Source organism: Bombina bombina, chromosome 4, assembly GCF_027579735.1.
Source record: "Bombina bombina isolate aBomBom1 chromosome 4, aBomBom1.pri, whole genome shotgun sequence".
Classification (NCBI taxonomy): Eukaryota; Metazoa; Chordata; class Amphibia; order Anura; family Bombinatoridae; genus Bombina; species Bombina bombina.
This window is the reverse complement of record NC_069502.1, coordinates 433,751,053-433,772,901: the sequence shown is the minus strand read 5'-3', so window position 1 is coordinate 433,772,901 and position 21,849 is coordinate 433,751,053. Positions and strand designations below refer to the sequence as shown.

General features: G+C 39.8%; 1 protein-coding gene across 2 annotated transcripts in view; it reads right to left on the bottom strand.

The window, feature by feature from the left end:
• MASP1 (MBL associated serine protease 1) overlaps positions 1-21,849 on the bottom strand; it is a 318,359-nt gene that overhangs the window by 37,862 nt on the left and 258,648 nt on the right. The window contains exons 11-12 of one of the 2 annotated variants that reach the window (XM_053710259.1): positions 10,728-10,868; positions 9,850-9,963 (exon numbers count right to left, since the gene is read on the bottom strand). The exons of the other annotated variant lie outside the window; for it this stretch is intronic. Of the exons in view, the coding sequence (XP_053566234.1) occupies positions 9,850-9,963; positions 10,728-10,868 (255 nt within the window). The remainder of the gene's footprint in view (positions 1-9,849; positions 9,964-10,727; positions 10,869-21,849) is intronic. 2 annotated transcript variants of the gene reach the window in all.

The following is a 21,849-nucleotide window of genomic DNA, read 5'->3' as shown; positions in this document are numbered from 1 at the left end:
CGGCTTCATTGGAAGTTTTTTTGGACAGCTGGTGGGTAATTTTGCCACGAGCACTACTGATACCAGTGACTTTCACGTTACTTATTGACTCACTAAGTTATGGACTCTGGCCACAGGCTCCTCCACTTTATACATATATTTACTGAACTGTGCCTTATATTAATTAATTATATTAATTTGAATTTTTGGCCTATAAGTCTCTGTTTCCAATAACTCCTTCTTTGTCTGTTATATTTAAAAGACTTTCATAGAAAATGATATTTGGGACATTCTTATTGTATAACTTTAAAGTGATACTGAACCCAAATTTTTTCTATCACGATTCAGATAGAGGGGCCGATTTAACAAGCCCCGAATCTGGCCATCTAGCACTGTTTCTGTGCGAGCCTTCAGGCTCGCCAGAAACAGGAGTTAAGAAGCAGCGGTCTTAAGAGCGGCGTACAGTAATAAACCCAATCCTATACGATAGGGTTGATTGACACTCCCTGCAAGTGGCCGATTGGCCCCAAAAATCTGCAGGGGGCGGCATTGCACAAAAAAATTGTAAGGGCTCAAAGATATGAGGTCTCCGGTGTTAGAAAGAAAAAAGGCAGGCAAAGGGCTTTAAAACAGAGATACATACATATACATGTCTAAAGATGTATATGTATGTGTGTGTATATATATATATATATATATATATATATATGTATATATTTATATATATTTATATGTGTGTACATATGTATTTATGTACTTATTTGTGTATATATATATGTATTTACAGACATACTATATATACACATATAAACACATAAATACATATGAATATCTATCTATCTATCTATCTATCTATCTATCTATCTATCTATATATATATATATATATATATATATATATATATATATATATAATTGCATTGGAGCCCTTTGCCGTTGATGCAAACATGAAAAAATCATATTTATGCAATATTCATATTTATTTGGATATAGTCTAGTCAAAATTAAACCTTCATGATTCAGATAGAGGCATCTATTTATCAAGCCGTCAACCGCAAATACGCTGGAATTCCACAGCGTATTTGTGGCGAGCCTGATTCCCCTTAGTTATCAAACCCTACAGACCGGCAAAAGTAGAATTTTGTGACGTAACATATGATCCACCGGACTCAGTCCGACACAGATCGATGCTTACGTCATTACAGATGTTCCGAACGCAAGTTCGGCACTATCTGACTACTTTTGCTAGTTATCAAATTTCTACCAGGACCTGACGGCACTGTGTACACAGATGTGTACAGTAAACCAATAGCAGGGAACTCCCTGCTCCATGCTAAATCATGCCATCCGGATTTTGTTCCCTATGCAGTAGCCAATGGGCAATATATCCGCTTAAAAAGAAATTGTAGTGACTATAGTCAATACCAGAAAAGAGCTAAAGAATTGAACTTACGCCTCAGACAAAGAGGATATTCTAATAGAGCTAATAAGGAGGTGGCAGGTATTAACCGTGATCAACTTTTGAGTGATATTGGTATCTCAATATTATTTATGTTGATTTAGTTTAATATCAATGCTAATCTTAATTTTAACATATTCTGTATCCCATTTTACAACATTAATATAATTTTCATTATGATTATTATTATTATTATTTTTCATATTTTTGTTCTCTTTATTTATTTATTTATTTATTTATTTTTATTTTTCTTCTTAAAGTAGGTTATTTGGATTTGTGTACCATTATCCTATTTGTTAGTTAGCACTAACATTCTCACTCATGTCTAAGAAATGCCTGTAGTCTAAATTATTATCTTCTCACTAGGAACACTTACATAAAGTTAGGACCAGGTTCACTCACACTGTAGATTTACTACACATCTTGGTAGGTCTGGTTTTTATCATTATCCTGTCTAGTACAATGGCTAGGTCCCTCACCTATGGATCAATAGGTGATGAGTTTGATCCTTACCTAGAATTGTATATATTTTTGTGCATACTCAGATGTAATTACAATGTTCTGAGTAATGAGGCGTGCTCTTTTACTTTTAACCGCTGAACTAAAAGTCTGTATAATTTATTAATTTATATTTACATGTTTAGGGAATCCTTTATTAGTAATTTAAGATGCATTTAGGAATTTAAGATGTATATGATATAGAGGGCTGTTTTATCCCTTCCCTACATGGTGTTTCAGGTATTAAGGGTTAAATTATTGTGTTCTAATCAGCTGTGTTTAATCTTGTTTTTGTTTTAACCAATGGCTGTGGAATGTGGGTTATTTAAGTTTACACCTCTGTCAACTTTAATTAAGCTATGATTACGGCTCCTGCCGAAACGTGTATGCTTAATTTCACAGCTGTCTTTTGAACTTTTGCACTTTTGTGTGTTTTTATGGTGGAGTGACTATGGACTTTTAAGTACCCAATTGGGTGAAATAAATGCTGTTTTATATGTCATGGATTGGCTAAATTCCTCTTTTTTCTAATATTTCTATATCGTCCAGTCATTGAGCCCTTCCACTCTTGCCTGGAGTAGAGCCTTTCTGGTCAGAGGAGACGCTTGGATCTCTCATTGGATATCGTGACAAGCCTCTGTGAAAGCAATCCTTCCGATTGGTGGAATACTGTCCTACCTACACCACGCCTACGATTGGCGTTGCAGAGAGCGGTCTGGAGCTTTCGGTACTTACCGACTGAGGATAAAGTGTACAGTTGGAGGGAGACGTTCCTTTAGGCACATTCGCCTTTGGTCAGGACCTGGCATTATCCGTTTGGTCCCTTGGTGGTTACGTAAGTCCTAAGGTTTAAGCTTTATTGTTTACCCACTTGTCTAACTGGCAGCCAGCAGTCCCAACGCCCATGCCTTGGCGGTTCCCTGAGAGGATTTGAGGATAGCTGGGAGGTAAGCCATATATGAATACATCTTGACACTGGTGACTTTCACGCTACTGTCGGCAGACAGCGGTCCTAACGCCCACGCTTTGGCGGCTTCATTGGAAGTTTTTTTGGACAGCTGGTGGGTAATTTTGCCACGAGCACTACTGATACCAGTGACTTTCACGTTACATATTTACTCACTAAGTTATGGACTCTGGCCACAGGCTCCTCCACTTTATACATATATTTACTGAACTGTGCCTTATATTAATTAATTATATTAATTTGAATTTTTGGCCTATAAGTCTCTGTTTCCAATAACTCCTTCTTTGTCTGTTATATTTAAAAGACTTTCATAGAAAATGATATTTGGGACATTCTTATTGTATAACTTTAAAGTGATACTGAACCCAAATTTTTTCTATCACGATTCAGATAGAGGGGCCGATTTAACAAGCCCCGAATCTGGCCATCTAGCACTGTTTCTGCGCGAGCCTTCAGGCTCGCCAGAAACAGGAGTTAAGAAGCAGCGGTCTTAAAAGCGGCGTACAGTAATCAACCCAATCCTATACAATAGGGTTGATTGACACTCCCTGCAAGTGGCCGATTGGCCCCAAAAATCTGCAGGGGGCGGCATTGCACAAAAAAATTGTAAGGGCTCAAAGATATGAGGTCTCCGGTGTTAGAAAGAAAAAAGGCAGGCAAAGGGCTTTAAAACAGAGATACATACATATACATGTCTAAAGATGTATATGTATGTGTGTGTATATATATATATATATATATATATATATATATATATGTATATATTTATATATATTTATATGTGTGTACATATGTATTTATGTACTTATTTGTGTATATATATATGTATTTACAGACATACTATATATACACATATAAACACATAAATACATATGAATATCTATCTATCTATCTATCTATCTATCTATCTATCTATCTATCTATCTATATATATATATATATATATATATATATATATATATATATATATATATATATATATATATATAAAATTGCATTGGAGCCCTTTGCCGTTGATGCAAACATGAAAAAATCATATTTATGCAATATTCATATTTATTTGGATATAGTCTAGTCAAAATTAAACCTTCATGATTCAGATAGAAGCATCTATTTATCAAGCCGTCAACCGCAAATACGCTGGAATTCCGCAGCGTATTTGTGGCGAGCCTGATTCCCCTTAGTTATCAAACCCTACAGACCGGCAAAAGTAGAATTTTGTGACGTAACATACGATCCACCGGACTCAGTCCGACACAGATCGATGCTTACGTCATTACAGATGTTCCGAACGCAAGTTCGGCACTATCTGACTACTTTTGCTAGTTATCAAATTTCTACCAGGTACGCTCGCCACTATTCCAGCCCAGCGTACCTGGTTTTCAATCTGCCGCCCTGGAGGCGGCGGATACCATAGGAATCAATGGGAGTCTGAAAGCAGCGAAAGCTTATGTTCGCTGCTGCGCGATATCCCATTGATTCCTATGGGAACGTTTACACATAACACCCTAACATGTACCTCGAGTGTAATACCCCTAATCTGCCCCCCTACACCGCCGCCACCTACATTATACTTATTAACCCCTAAACCGCTGCTCCCAGAGCCCATCACCACTCTAATAAACTTATTAACCCCTAAGCCTCCGCTCCCAGTGCCCACCGTCACTCTAATAAACGTATTAACCCCTAAACCGCCGCTCACGGACCCCACCGCAACTAAATAAAGTGTTTAACCCCTAAACCGCCGCTCCCGGAGCCCACCGCCACCTACATTATATTTATTAACCCCTAATCTGCCCCCCCTACACCGCCCCCACTATATTAAATTTATTAACCCCTAATCTGCCCCCCCTTCACCGCCGCAACTATATTAAATTTAATAACCCCTAATCTGCCCCCCCTACACCGTCGCCACTATATTAAATGTATTAACCCCTAAACCTAAGTCTAACCCTAACCCTAACACCCCCTAACTTAAATATAATTTAAATAAATATAAATAAATATTCCTAGCATTAAATAAATTATTCCTATTTAAAACTAAATACTCACCTATAAAATAAACCCTAAAATAGCTACAATATATCTTAGGGTTTATTTTTATTTTAATCTTAGGGTTTATTTTTATTTTACAGGCAACTTTGTATTTATTTTAACTAGGTACAATAGTTATTAAATAGTTATTAACTATTTAATAACTACCTAGCTAAAATAAATACAAATATACCTGTAAAATAAAACCTAACCTAAGTTACAATTACACCTAACACTACACTATAATTAAATTCCATAAATTAACTACAATTAAATAAAATTAAATAAAATTATCTAAAGTACAAAATAAAACCCCACTAAATTACAGAAAATAATTAAAAAATTACAAGATTTTTAAACTAATTACACCTAATCTAATCCCCCTAACAAAATAAAAAAGCCCCCCCAAAATAAAAAAAGCCCTACCCTACACTAAATTACAAATAGCCCTTAAAAGGGCCTTTTGCGGGGCATTGCCCCAAAGTAATCAGCTCTTTTACCTGTAAAAAAAAATTACAACCCCCCCCAACATTAAAACTCACCACCCACACAACCAACCCTACTCTAAAACCCACCCAATCCCCCCTTAAAAAAACCTAACACTAACCCCTTGAAGATGAGCGGCGGACATGATACGCTACATTGTATCATATCAGTCCACACAATAATAAATAGACCCCTTAATATATATATACACAGAGAGAAGCACACTCACAGGAACGAACAACTGGCTTAATACTATTGTTAGCCTGTTCTATGGAGTGTGCTTCTCTCTGTGTGTATTTAGTCTCCCTATGGGAAAAAGGGGAAACCAGACGTGGACTCCTTGCTCAGTGTGCTTAGAGGAATATGGCTACACCTCACTGACGAGGCCCATTGAAGGCCGAAACGATCATCTGGGGTTGCTGTGTTCCTTGTTCAGAGAGGAATTGCCTGCTATTTTGGCGCTGGACTGAACGTAAAAGGCGGGATCAGACTGATATACTATACTGAAAAAGCATTACTGGGCTAAAAGAAGCTGCACCCAGGTTGTAAATCGCCATAGAACAGGCTAACAATAGTATTGAGCCAGTTGTTCGTTCCTGTGAGTATGCTTCTCTCTGTGTATATATATATATATATTTATATATATGAGGAAAAAAGGGGGGTCACCAGCGCTAAAACTACTATAGGAGAAATAGCTAGTAAGTTATAGATTGTATAAAAAAGATCTTTCGGTGATTAAAGATGTGATGATTTTATGAGACTGCACTCACTTGGTTGGTCGGAAGTGCACCAAAACTTATATATATAGATAAGTATAAAAACTGAGCATGCAGCCTAAAGTGTGAGTCAGTGTACCCGTGTCACTGAATAAAATGTGGGTCGAAAGAGAATATTCTCAAAAGTAAATAGGCGCACTGCTATACAATTATGAATAATGTGGTATTAATATACTGTATGGTGTATACAAAAACAAAGTTCAAAACCAATCAGATGGTACAGGTTAGTTCTTTCCCAGTAAAGTTCTGGTATAGGGTAAGTGATAGCGCTTACCAGAGCCAACCTCAATCCTATGAGGTAAGTGATCAGCAATGGAGTATAGATGATCCCTTTGGAACTGTGTGCTCTCGTGGAAATCTTTTGGTATCTGTTGCTCCTTGCCAATGAAGATCCTGGACTCTCGTATGAAAGCAAGAATGATTCTTTGGTTCTCTCTATGGTATTTGTTGAAGTCCTGCTGGTTTTTAGAGGAACTTGTTGGTGAAATGACAATCTTGGACTCTCAATGGATTCCTTCTTCTTTCAGAAGCTTGGGTGTCCAATATTCAATGTCCTTTAATACCTTTTATTTAATACTTAGTCTCCTTGGTTTCAAGCTTGTAATTTATTGTGTAGAAAATGTTCAGCAAAATTCACAAAGCAAGGAGCAGGCTGAGAAAAGAAATTGTTTCATCTGGGTTAAATCCAAACTAAACACACACACACAGTCTTGCAGTTCCTTCTCTTCCCCAGATTACTTTGACCTGTACTAACCTGTACCATCTGATTGGTTTTGAACTTTGTTTTTGTATACACCATACAGTATATTAATACCACATTATTCATAATTGTATAGCAGTGCGCCTATTTACTTTTGAGAATATTCTCTTTCGACCCATATTTATATATATATATATATATATATATATATATATATTTATATATATACACACACAGTCATGGTAAAAAATATTGGCATCCCTGCATTTCTGTCAGATAATGCACCACTTAGCCCAGAAAATTGATGCCATTACAAATGTTTAGGCATTCTCATGTTTATTTCTTTTGTTTGTATTGGTATGACACAAAAAAAGTGGAGAAAAAAAAGTCAAATCTGACGCATTCCAATCAAAACTTCAAAAATGGAATGGACAAAATTATTGGCACCTTCTCAAAATTGTAAAAAATAATTGCATTCCAAGTTTGTGATGCTCCTGTAATTTGTAATTAAACTCACCTGTATCAATTAACAGGTGCTTACAATATAGAAATCACACTGACAACCAGTTAAAATGGTGAAAAATTGACTCAACCTTTCTGTTGTGTGCCTCTGTGTGCCACACTGAGCACGGAGAAGAGAAAGAGCAGCAAAGAATTGTCTGAGGATTTGAGAACAAAAATTGTGGAAAAGCATGGACAATCTCAAGGTTACAAGTCCATCTCCAGAGTTATTAATGTTCCTGTGTCCACTGTGCGCAACACTGTCAAGAAGTTTACAGCCCATAGCACTGTAGCTAATCTGCCTGGACGTGGACGAAAGAGAACAATTGATCAAAGATTGCAAACGAAGGATTGTTCAAATGGTGGAAAAGAACCTCGATCAACTTTCAGGCAAATTCAAGCTGACCTTCAGGCACAGGTTACAAATGTGTCCGCTCGCACTATACGTCTCCATCTGAATGAAAAGGGACGCTATGGTAGGAGACCCAGGAGGACTCTACTGCTAACACATATAAAAGCCAGATTGGAATTTGCCAAAACTTACCTGAGGAAGCCACAATCCTTTTGGGAGAATATGCTGTGGACAGACTAAACAAAATTACATCTTTTTGGTAAAGCTCATTATTCTACTGTTTTGAGAAAAAGAAATGAGGCTTTTAAAGAAAATAATACAGTCTCTACAATCAAACTTGGTGAGGTTCACTGATGTTTTGGGGTTGCTTTTTCTTCTTCAGGCACTGGATGTCTTGACTGTGTGCATGGCATTATGAAATCTGAAGACTACTAAAGAATTCTGTGGTGCAATCTAGGGCCCAGTGTCAGAAAGTTGAGTCTCCGTCAGAGGTCATGGGTCTTACAGCAGGACAATGACCCTAAGCACACATCAAAAAGTACCCATAAATGGTTTAAGACAAAGTGCTGGAGATACTAAACTGGCCAGCAATGTGTCCAGAGCTCAATCCCATAGAGCACCTGTGGAGAGATCTCAAAACAGCAGTTGGGAAAAGGAACCCTTCCAATCTGAGAGACCTTGAGCAGTTGGCAAAAGAAGAGTGGTCCAAAATTCCAGTAGAGAGGTGTAAGAAACTCAATGATGGTTACAGGAAGCAATTGATTTCAGTTATTTTTTTTTAAGGGGTGTGCTACCAAATATTAAATTGAGGGTGCCAATAATTTTGTCCAATCCATTTTTGGAGTTTTGCGTGGAACGTGTCAGATTTGGCTTTCTTTCTCCGCTTTTTTGTGTCATACCAATATAAATAAAAGAAATAAACATTTGTAATTGCAACAATTTTCTGAGCAAAGTGGTGCGTTGTCATATACCATAAACCTTTTAACTCATATACATTTTTATTAATATTCATATACATAATTTTTAGCAAATAGTGTATATATATATATATATATATATATATACACACACACATATATATATATGTAACAAATTAAAAAAAAGGCACTCACTGGACTTGAATAAAAATATAACCTTTATTGATAGTTAAAAAACAGCATAACATTTAGGGATTCTTACAATCCCTTTGTCAAATGCCTAAATCCCGAAACGCGGTTTTTTAACTGGTATATCAATAAAGGTTATATTTGTATTCAAGTCCAGTGAGTGCCATTTTTTCTATTTGCTACAATTTTATGTTTTGGATGTGCACCCTAGCAACTATTTGATTAAGGAAGGGCTGTGCTTATCCTGTTGGGACTTTAATACTATATATATATATATATATATATATATATATATATATATATATATGTATATATGTATATATATATATATATGTTTTGTTTGGTGAACATTTTTTTTAACTCTTACACTATATGCTAGGTCTCCACTCACTTAAACATGAGGCGCGCTAAATTTGTTTGCGCTCAAGAAAACGTGTTTACTTTCAACTTGTAATATGCGTGCAAGTTAGTGCAGATGTTATATTAGTTATCGTGACCCGTGCTAACAATATCGCACCACCTGTAATCTAGCCCATAGCGTTGCAGCATTACTAGTTATAAAATGACAATTTCACATCATGTCAATGTGGAATTACTTGTGAAGAGCAGGTTTTATTATTAAAGCTTTAGAAAATGAAAACATAAGAGGATCAATCACTTATTATCTAAGAATGCTATCTGGTAGCATTTTATATATGTTACACTTTAAACGTTGCATGAAATTGCTCGCTATATGTACCGCTTTAACCATATTTTCACTACCAAAAAGACCAAACAATACTTTATCAGAAACAAATCAAACTATAAAAGCCAGTTCTAACTGCTGAATTATTTCTGTTAAGCTATGAATTTTAGTAACGGGATTTTAAAATATTTCGTTGTTTTTTCCCCCATCGGTAGTAGTTTTTCCTGTTCATTTTCTTTTGCAGAGGATATTATACCCTGGAGAACTACAATAAACCATAAAAATAAAATGTTACATACTACATTACCTAATATTATTTTAAAGGTGGAGTGCTTTCGAATGTGAGATGACTGCAATTCTGTCACCCCTGAGTCCAGTTCATCATGCAGACAGTGAGCAGCAGTGACAATCCATTTATTTCCTGAAAAATAGACAGAAAGTAAGTAGGTTTTCATGATGCACCACTATAAGGATATGGTCTGGCAATTTCAAATCAAAATACTTTATTTGCTTTGTGAACCTCCAATCAGAATCTTGTAGATAGTGCCGGTTCCAGGTGGGTGATGATGAATGTTAAAAGGACATGAAACCCAATGATTTCTTATATTATGTAGAAAGAGCATTCAATTTTAAACAACTTTCAGTTTACTTCTATTATTTTATTTGCTTCATTCTCTGGATATACTTTTTTGAAAGCATTTCTAAATAGGCTCGGTAGCTGCTGATTGGTGGTTGCACATAGATGCCTCGTGTGATTGGCTGACCCATGTGCATTGCTATTTCATCAACAAAGGATATCTAAATAATGAAGCAAAATAGATAATAGAAGTACATTGGAATGTTGTTTAAAATTGTATTCTCTATCTGAATAATGAAAGAAAATGTTGGGGTTTCATGTCCCTTTAAGAACAACCTAGCATTATGGTACCACCCTCCCCTGCACCAATTGCCATAAATGGACAGGCAGTCTACTTTTTTATATGCCCAGGACAAGGAAAGGAGTACATGATGGGAAAAAGTGGCCTTAATTAAAAGTAAAGTAGGAATAGTTAGCAGAAAATGATGACCAGATTCCACCAGTACAATGCTTTATATGATGCTCTGTGAAACCTTTGTTATCATCCTCAATTTGTAAAACCTAGAAGCATCCTGTATACAGACAAATGAGTATGGTTTTTTTCATACCAATAAGTGATCCTCCACAGAAGGGACGTCCACTTTCAGAGTCAGAAAGCATTGCAATCCATGGAGAGATCCCTCTTTTTGCAGCGTTCCCACGAGAAATTCTTGCCAGAAAAGACCTAGAAAAATGTGGTATCCCACAGACTGAAAAACAATCCATTATACATTAAATGTATTAAAGTACTAATGTATGGGTGAAACAGAATAACACAGAAATTAATTTAAATGTTAAACATGTATATTTACGCAACATCAGTCCCGCACTCAAAAAAAAAGACATTTTTTCAGGGGATTCCCATAGCGCTGCCATTACCAGTTGTGCGGTGAGGCTAAAAAGCTTGTGTTACAGCCTATACTGACAAGATCCGTACCGCCATCTGAGAGCCGTAGTTATAAGTTTTATGTAACAAAACTGTTACATAAAACTCATAACTAAAGTGTTACAAAGTACACTAACACCCATAAACAACCTATTAACCCCCTAAACCGAGGCCCTCCCACATCGCAAACACTATTAACCCATAATTTGCCCCTCCCGACATCGCCGCCACTAATACAATTTATTAACCCCTATTCTGCCGCTCCCCGACATCGTTGCCCCTATACTAAAGTTATTAACCCCTATTCCCTTGCACCCCAAAATTGCCCACACTATAATAAATATATTAACCCCTATTCCCCACTCCCCGACATCGCCGCCACTAAATAAAGCTATTAACCCCTAAACCTCTGGCCTCCCACATCACTACCACTAACTAAACCTATTAACTTCTAAACCGCCAACCCCCCACATCGCAACAACGTAAATGAAACTATTAACACCTAAACCTAACCCGAAACTTAACCCTAACCCTATCACCCCCTAACTGTAACATAATTAAAATAGAGTTAAATTAAAGTTACAATTATTAACTAAATAATTCCTATTTAAAACTAAATACATACTTACCTGTGAAATAAAACCTAAGCTAGCTGCAATATGACTAATAGTTACATTGTAGCTAGCTTAGGTTTTATTTTTATTTCACAGGTAAGATTGTATTTATTTTAACTAGGTAGACTAGTTAGTAAATAGTTATTAACTATTTACTAACTACCTAGTTAAAATAGATACAAACTTACCTGTGAAATAAAACCTAAGCTGCCTTACACTAAAACCTAACATAACAAAAAAAAAAAAAACACTAAAATTACAAAAAATAAAAAAAAACTATCATTACAAAAAATAACAAACGAAATTATCCAAAACAATAAAAATTATTCCTATTCTAATACCCTGCTTAAAAAACAAAAATACCCCAAAATAAAAAACCCTAATCTATAATAGCTCTTTTTCTACAAAAGAAAAATATACACCCCTAATAGTATACAAACCCCCACCCCCCAAATCCACAAAATAAAAATAAAGTAAAACCTAATCTACCCATTGCCCTGAAAAGGGTATTTGTATGAGCATTGCCCTTAAAAGTGCATTCAGCTCTTTTGCTGCCCATTAAAAATAAAAAATGTCTATTCCCAGAAAAACACACCCCAAAACAAAAACAAAAAAACATTACACAAAATAACAACTTATCCAAAATAATAACAATTATTCCTATTCTAATACCCATTTTAAAAAACCCACCCCAAAATAAAAGAAACCTAATCTTTAATAAACTACCTTAAAAGGGCCTTTTGTAGGACATTGCCCTAAAGAAATTAGCTCTTTTTCTAAAAAAAAAAATACAAAGACCCACTAACATTACAAACCCCCAACCCCACAAATGAAGAAAACTATCTAAAAAAACCTAATCTACCCATTGTCCTAAAAGGGCATTTGTATGGACATTGCCCTTAAAAGAGCATTCAGCTCTTTTGAGAAAGGCTTAAACCCTAATCTAAAAAAAACCCCAACCCTTAAAAGCCTTTAAAAAACCTAACACTAACCCCTCTTTAGGTACTCACAGTTGCTGAAGTCCGGCTTGAACGATCTTCATCCTGGCGGCTCCATCTTCATCCAGGTGGCTCCATCTTCATTCATCGCGGGACCGGCATCTTCTTCATCCCTGCGGAGGCGGAGCAGTCAATGCGCGGATGTCCAGGCAAAGGTCCAAGGCAGAGGTCCATGCGTAAGTCCATCGATCCGACGTGGCGGTCCTCTACATGCGATCGTCCGCCGCACACTGAGGATTCAGATGCAAGGTACCTCTTTTATACTCAAGATAGCATTGCATTCCTATTGGCTGAAAATTTTAAAACAGCCAATAGGAATTAGAGCTGCTAAAATCATATTGTATATCTGCTCTGAGGCGGCGGACAGAAATTAACCCGACCGAATATGATCGGGTTGATTGACACCCCCTGCAAGCGGCCGATTGGCCGCGAATCTGCAGGGGGCGTAATTGCACCAGCAGTTCACAAGAACTGCTGGTGCAATGATAAATGCTGACAGCGTATGCCATAATGATGGAATTTGCTGGGAACTAGGTTTTTTTCCAAAGAGCAAATAACGACAGGATTTAGATGCATGAACCCTATTGGTGATATGTATATAAATAGAAATAATATATGTCTGTCTCAAGACATAAATGACGCAGACTGGGAACTCACAGTGTCCCAGCAAACTGATCCTTTATAGGGATGTAGTGGCCCAGATATCCAGGTACCGGGAAGATTAAATCAAGCTCAGGCTTCCAAAAAGTGCAGTATATTGTTATTGTGAACTGAATTAGTTAAATTTGCACACCCCTGATTATGTTAACTGAACATGCCCCTATGACGTATATGTCATGCTTTTAGTGAAAAATACGGAACAAACAAAAAATAATGGTGTCTCAATAGAATCTTAACGTTGAGAGGTTTCACGTATACATATCATCACAGTATTAATCAGATTTTGAAAGCATCGCCATAAGATCACGCAATAAGAAGCCTTTAGGGTCTTTATTGGGTATATATGTATGATGTATTCACAAGTTATTTACATGGTGATTGCCATTTTTGAGTGCAAAAGGGGGAATTTAGGGTTCTATATATATATATATATATATATATATATTTTATATATATATATACCAGATAAACCCCACGGTTGGCATCCGTGTCTTCAGGGTTATCAAAAGAGCAGGCACAAACAGGGTATTCCAAAGATGCCTGTAATTCACAAGCAGTGTAACCAGGGCCTGAACCCAAACGTTTCGGCTCTCACAGGAGCCTTTGTCAATGGAGGCCGTGCAGACAAAGGCTCCTGTGAGAGCCTGCTCTTTTTATAACCCTGGAGACACGGATGCCAACCATGGGGATTATCTGGTATTGATGTATGTGCATTTTATGCAGAGCACCAGATGGTTGGAGTGATGGTGTGTGCCGTTTTCCTTCCGGAAATTAACGGCTAAGTTCGTTGGTGGGTGGGAGCCGGTGTGGGAGGCGGGTGGCGGCCATCGATGGCCCTGGATTATGCAGAGAGGGGCGGGATCGTGGGCGGGGATGGCCGGGGGCGCGCGCAGATGCGCGCACGTGCACGGGGAGGTGGGGGTGGGCGCGTGCACGGGGAGGGAGCGGGTGGGAACCGCTACACTACAGAAATATTTTATTTAGAAGTGGGGAAAAAGGGGGTATTATATTCAATTTAGCAAGATCGGTGGCTGGTGGGTTGTTAGTCTGTGGGGGGGGGGGAAGCTAGACTACAGAAAAAAATAAAATAAAAATAATAAAACCCTTTTTTTTTGCAAACTGGGTAAGGCAGAAGGGGGGGTTAGAGAGCTGTTTTGGGGGGGATCAGGGAGGTTGGGTGCTAAGGGGGGATCCTACATAGCAGCATATGTAAATATGCTAAAAATTTTTTTACAAATATTCAAAGATACCTTTTATTTTAGTACTGGCAGACTTTCTGCCAGTACTTAAGATGGCGGGGACAATTGTTTGGTGGGGGAGGGAAGGGTGCTGTTTGGGAGGGATCAGGGGGTGTGATGTGTCAGATGGGAGGCTGATATCTACACTAAAGCTAAAATTAACCCTGCAAGCTCCCTACAAACTACCGAATTAACCCCTTCACAGCTGGGCATAATACACGTGTGGTGCGCAGCGGCATTTAGCGGCCTTCTAATTACCAAAAAGCAACACCAAAGCCATACATGTCTGCTATTTCTAAAGAAAGGGGATCCCAGAGAAGCATTTATAACCATTTGTGCCATAATTGCACAAGCTGTTTGTAAATAATTTCAGTGAGAAACCTAAAATTGTGAAAAATTTGACGTTTTTTTTTTTATTTGATCGCATTTGGCGGTGAAATGGTGGCATGAAATATACCAAAATGGGCCTAGATCAATACTTGGGGTTGTCTACTACACTACACTACAGCTAAAATTAACCCTAGAAGCTCCCTACATACTCCCTAATTAACCCATTCACTGCTGGGCATAATACACATGTAGTGCGCAGTGGCATTTAGCAGCCTTCTAATTACCAAAAAGCAACACCAAAGCCATACATGTCTGCTATTTCTAAAGAAAAGGGATCCCAGAGAAGCATTTACAACCATTTATGCCATAATTGCATAAGTTGTTTGTAAATAATTTCAGTGAGAAACCTAAAGTTTGTGAAAAAATTTGTGAAAAAGTGAACAATTTTTTTTATTTGATCGCATTTGGCGCTGAAATGGTGGCATGAAATATGCCAAAATGGGTCTAGATCAATACTTTGGGATGTCTTCTAAAAAAAAAATATATACATGTCAATGGATATTCAGGGATTCCTGAAAGATATCAGTGTTCCAATGTAACTAGCGCTAATTTTGAAAAAAAGTGGTTTGGAAATAGCAAAGTGCTACTTGTATTTATTGCCATATAACTTGCAAAAAAAGCAAAGAACATGTAAACATTGCATATTTCTAAACTCAGGACAAAATTTAGAAACTATTTAGCATGGGTGTTTTTTGGTGGTTGTAGATGTGTAACAGATTTTGGGGGTCAAAGTTAGAAAAAGTGTGTTTTTTTTCCATTTTTTCATCATATTTTGTATTTTTTTATAGCAAATTATAAGATATGATGAAAATAATGGTAGATTTTGAAAGTCCATTTAATGGCGAGAAAAACGGTATATAATATGTGTGGGTACAGTAAATGAGTAAGAGGAAAATTACAGCTAAACACAAACACCGCAAAAATGTAAAAATAACCTTGGTCCCAAACGGACAGAAAATGGAAAAGTGATGTGGTCATTAAGGGGTTAAATATCTTGTAATTTGCTTTTTATTTTCTGTAATTTAGTGTTTGTTTTTTTTGTAATTTAGCTAATTGTATTTAATTTATTTAATTGTATTTAATTTAGGTAAGTTATTTAATTGTAGTGTAGTGTTGGGTGTTAGTGTAACTTAGGTTAGGTTTTATTTTACAGGTAAATTTGTATTTATTTTAGCTAAGTAGTTAGTAAATAGTTAATAAATATTTAGTAACAATTCTACCTAGTTAAAATAAATACAAACTTGCCTGTAAAATAAAAATAAACCCTAAGCTAGATACAATGTAACTATTAGTTATATTGTAGCTAGCTTAGGGTTTATTTTACAGTTAAGTATTTAGTTTTAAATAGGAATAATTTAGGTAATAATAGTAGGTTTTATTTAGATTTATTTTATTTAAGTTAGGGGGTGTTAGGGTTAGGGTTAGACTTAGAGTTAGGGGCTAATAACTTTAGTATAGTGGCGGAGACGTTGGGGGCGGCAGATTAGGGGTTAATAAATGTAGGTAGGTGGCGGCGATGTTAGGGACTGCAGATTAGTGGTTAATAATATTTAACTAATGTTTGCGAGGCGGGAGTGCGGCGGTTTTGGGGTTTTCATGTTTATTATAGTGGCGGCGATGTCCGGAGCAGCAGATTAGGGGTTAAAAATGTTATTATAGAGTTTGTGATGCGGGAGGGCCTCGGTTTAGGGGTTAATAGTTAGTTTATGGGTGTTAGTGTACTTTTTAGCACTTTAGTTATGAGTTTTATGCTACAGGTTTGTAACAACTGAGTTTAAAATGCGTTAGGAATCTTGGCGGTAGAGGGTGTACCGCTCACTTTTTGGCCTCCCAGGACAAACTCGTAATACCGGCTCTATGCAAGTCCCATTGAAAAAAGCCTTTACAAAATTTACGTAAGTTGATTTGCGCTAAGGCCAAAAAAGTGTGCGGTACACCTATACCTGCAAGACTCTTAATAGCACAGGCGTAAAAAAGCAGCGTTAGGACCTGTTAACGCTGCTTTTTTACCTTAACGCAAAATTCGTAATCTAGCCGTTAGCCAATCTTCTTGCTGGTCATTAATCAAAGTGCTATGGTGTGTTTGTTCAAATGTGTGTATCTCTATTTTTACCTTAGCTAACAGAGTGGTAACCTCTTCTATAACCAAAAGTACTAAGTCTAGAGAACACTTGTTGAGTATATAACACCATTTTTTTCTGAACTCAGGGTTGTCTCTGCCTATGGTAGGGATATTATGTACCCTAAATCCACTAGGTATGTGGCTGATTCTGTGATATTCAGACAAGTAACTGCTGTGTAGTGATTGATCAAACTCATGTTTCTTAAGTTTTAGCAATGCATTGTATAAATTTATAGGGGTCTTACTAGTAGGTCCTGCAATTGGGGCAAATAGAATCCTTGCAACATAATCAAGGGTATAAAAAACAGTCCCAATTTGTGCCAATCTGGCTTGGGTGTCAGAATCATATATGTTAGTTGCCTCTGTGTCTGCTGGTTCCTCCTGGGTGCCCAGTTCTGCGTTCATTCTGTAGTATTCACACGTGCTGGTTCACAAGCTCTTGAAATCAGCCACAGCTGTAGCCAAACAGGAAAGAGAATGTGCAGCAAAGTCCACAAAATACTGAATGAAGTATGGTCAAATGATGGGGGTATACTGCTCAAAAAATTACAATCTCATTCAAATCTTCAGCTCAACCAACCAGATACCATCTGCCTGGGTGCAAAAATGCAATAACATACCCTCCAAAAGAATGCACTCTCAGGGCTTTCACAAAAAAGAACCACAATGTATTAAACGTTTTTAGAGATCAACTCTCCTTCATCAGAATAACAACAGTATGTGCAATACACCAATATATAGTGCTCAAAAACAACACAAAACAAATTTTACCTACACCCCTCTAGTCATTGTGGCGCTAAACAACTGTATTGGAACGCAAACTTGCGTTCCACCGTTCCATGAAACCGGAAGTGTAACTACGTCACTTCCGGGTATACATAGTGAATATCGTACCATTATTCTATACAATTAAATACACATAACTTGGCATCAAGTGTATTATTAGAGACAGTACCACCCCATAATCAATATTGCCTAGTTCAAAAATAGTGGGAATACAAATAGTGCAAATACGGTATTAATGATTACCCCTGTCATCATGGTTACCACTCGATAAGCATTTTTTCTTTGCATCCATATGTATATAACTGAGGTGTCGTATTTCCTGGGAGAACAGCCAAAGAAGGAATGGCTATCTGTTCTACATAGACTGATCCAGCAAGAGATGTGGGTGGAGGATGGCTATCTGGCCCTCCAATGGCTCGCTATGCAAGCACAGCCATGGCTGGAGGAATGCTCCCCCACAGAGGGCTTTGGCGGCCCTGGATTAATGTTTACAAAAAGGACAGAGGACCCACAGTTTGGGAGTGAGACAGACCAGGGTCTGGAGGATATCTCTGGGCTCCAAGAGGAACTGCTGGATCTCTTGCAGGAGACCTGGCTGCTGGACGATCTGGATTTTATAATTGACCAGAAAGAGGCACTGGTCAAGGAATACAAGAGGCTGCTGGATCTCGCTAAGCAGCGTGCCAGGGGCATACAGATCTGGGGTGCAGCCCTCTGGGATTCATGGAGCTAAACGAGCTAAACTGTGGAGGAGTGGCAGCAAAGAAAAAGGGAACCAGGGCTGCTGGATCCTGATCAGCAGTCTGGCTCTGAGCTTATAGACTTGGACAAGGGAGCCACCCCAGCAGTAGTGCTGACAACAGGGCATAGAGTCGCTGGCCTCTGCCCAGCACCTGTAACAGCTTCAGGAAACCTGAGAGCGGAGGTAGTCATCCTCCCTCCTCTTACAGAGAACCCCTTGCAGGTAGAGCTGCATGTCAATAACTCTCCCCAGCAGCAGAACCCCTTCCTGGGAGTGTAGACAGTTGGTCTCTCTCCCCAGCGGCAGAGCCAGGAGCCAGGAGAGGAGACAGTCGGTCTCTCTCCCCAGCAGCAGAGCCATCCCCTGGGAGTGGAGGTAGTCGTCCTCCCTCCCCATAAACAGAACCCCTTCCTGGGCTAGGAGACAGTCGGTCTCTCTCCCCAGCGGAAGAGCCATCCCCTGGGAGTGGAGGTAGTTGTCCTCCCTCCCCGTAAACAGAATAACTTCCTGGGAGAGGAGACAGTCGGTCTCTCTCCCCAGCGGCAGAGCCAGGAGCTGGGAGAGGAGACAGTCAGTCTCTCTCCCCAGTGGCAGAGCCATCCCCTGGGAGCAGAGGTAGTCGTCCTCCCTCCCCGTAAACAGAACCCCTTCCTGGGAGAGGAGACAGTCGGTCTCTCTCCCCAGCGGCAGTGCCAGGAGCTAGGAGAGGAAACAGTCAGTCTCTCTCCCCAGCGGCAGAGCCATCCCCTGGGAGTGGAGGTAGTTGTCCTCCCTCCCCGTAAACAGAATAACTTCCTGGGAGAGGAGACAGTCGGTCTCTCTCCCCAGCGGCAGAGCCAGGAGCTGGGAGAGGAGACAGTCAGTCTCTCTCCCCAGTGGCAGAGCCATCCCCTGGGAGCAGAGGTAGTCGTCCTCCCTCCCCGTAAACAGAACCCCTTCCTGGGAGAGGAGACAGTCGGTCTCTCTCCCCAGTGGCAGTGCCAGGAGCTAGGAGAGGAAACAGTCAGTCTCTCTCCCCAGCGGCAGAGCCATCCCCTGGGAGCAGAGGTAGTTGTCCTCCCTCCCTGTAAACAGAACCCCTTCCTGGGAGAGGAGACAGTCGGTCTCTCCCCCAGCGGCAGAGCCAGGAGCCGGGAGAGAAGACAGTCGGTCTCTCTCCCCAGTGGCAGAACCATCCCGTGGGAGCGGAGGTAGTCGTCCTCCCTCCGCTTACAGAGAAACCCTTGCTGGGAGAGACGGGTATCGATATCTCTCCCCAGCGGCCGAATCCCTTTCTAGGAGAGGAGACAGTTGGTCTCTCTCCCCAGTGGCAGCACAGTTTCCCATGGAGCAGAGGGAGTAGACCTCCCTCCCCAGCGGTAGATCTCCTTCTTGGGAGAAGAGACAGGCAGTCTCTCCCCTCAGTAGCTTGGCAGTTTCTCTACCCTTTTCTTGTCCCGGACTATTTCTCACCAGGGGCAGGCATTGCATTAGGCAAGGAGGAGAAAAGCTTATACAGTTGGTGCCACTTGTTTGGGCACCTGAGCTTTGCCTGCCCTACCAAAGAGCAACCTCCCCCTCTGGTCTGGGGTGGGTCCGCCCATACTAAACCGAGTCTCATAGGGGAGGCAGTGTGGCCCTGGAACTTGAGGACCCTGGAACTTGTGGGACAGCAATTGTTTGGGAGCTGGCCTTGGCATACTTGTTTGGGACGTTGCCTTATGTGACTATCCCTGCGCCCAGTGGAGGGCCACCGTCAGACAGACCCAGGCCAAGCCGTTAAGGGTCTAGCCTGGTCTGCCGAACTGGAGGGGGGAGATGTCATGGATACCAGACGGCTAAGGCTACCCCCACCCCCATACAACCTCACCCCTGTTGTTTCTCAGTGGTTTTGGGCTCCTCAGAGCAACCACAATCTCTGGAAGCTTTTGGTTGCATGGTTTTGTGTTCCAAACTTGTTTAGAAAAGAGCTGGTGTATGACCAGGAATACCCTCCTAGGCTGGCCGGGCTCCTGGAACTCCCGGTCAGCCGCCTCACAACAGACACCCGCCTAACCCCTCTCAGGCTGTCCAGGCTCCTGGAACTCCAGCAACCATGTGCCCCAGAGCTCCGCTCTTTTGGGGATTAGTAGCCTTTAGGGAGGCCAAGAGGTGGGGGAATTACCAGAGGGGAGCTCCTTTGGGAACCGGGGGTTTTGGACACACCTAACCCTATAAATTCAATGGACAGTAAATCCGGTCTCCAGTAACGAATCATGCTGATTTTTGGACTGTGAAATCTGGTGACTGAGAGCTTTAAAATGACATACTGGAAGTGCTGCTGCTCCACCGGGATCACCCCGAAACCGCCACCCCTATGTATTGAGATTATGTGGGACTGTGGCTCCTATGGAGGAGTCGGTCAGTCTGGAGGGGTGGGAATGGCGGGAAAATAGTGGGATTGTCCAGGGTCTTATCAAAATGAGCTGTCTGTATAAAAGGAGTGTGTGTTTTCAATAAAATCAGTTCCTGTTTAACCTGAATGCTAGTCTGTCTAGATATTTGGGTGAGCTCCAGCTAAAATCACTTTCCTGAGCTACATAGCAGCCTGTTCCAGGCAGAGGAAGGACACGCTGGAAGAGCTACCTAGTCTGGGTAGCTGGAGTCTGCCACAGGGTGGGACCCTGAGTACTGGTGCTGTCAGGCATCAGGGGTGGCTACAGGCTGTGGTCACTTGCCAGCTACATAGCTACAATCGGCAGGGAGGAAGCAGGACCCGTTTGGCGGATCTACCCAGTCGGGGTAGCCGGGGGTATCCGTCACAAACATAGTTAATACAGCCAATTGTAAATAGGGGTTCTATTAGAGTGCTTACCCAGAAAAACAATAACATGGAAAGAGAACACATATAAATATAAATAAGGACCTTCTTAACTAAGGTAACACGTGTATTATAAGTATCAAATGAGCCCAAAAAAGGGAATAGTCTATTAGTTAGTTCTTAACTATAATCTCTTGGAGCACAAGCCTATTCAGAGAATGATGATATCAAAAACAAGCAAGATAGACTGATCTAAATTACTGCAGCAAGGAAATAAAACAGTGAGGAGAAATCTCATATTTGACATAGACACAGATAAGAGTGCTCAGCGTAAAGTACATTCAGAATTTATAAATCTTAGTAGTGAGGACTGAAGCCCCTATTATAGTCACCTCTCTGTAGCAATAGCTTAAGTACTAATTATGGAGGCATGCTCAAGCGTAATAGAGATCTTGTGATGGTAGCAGGGATGAGAC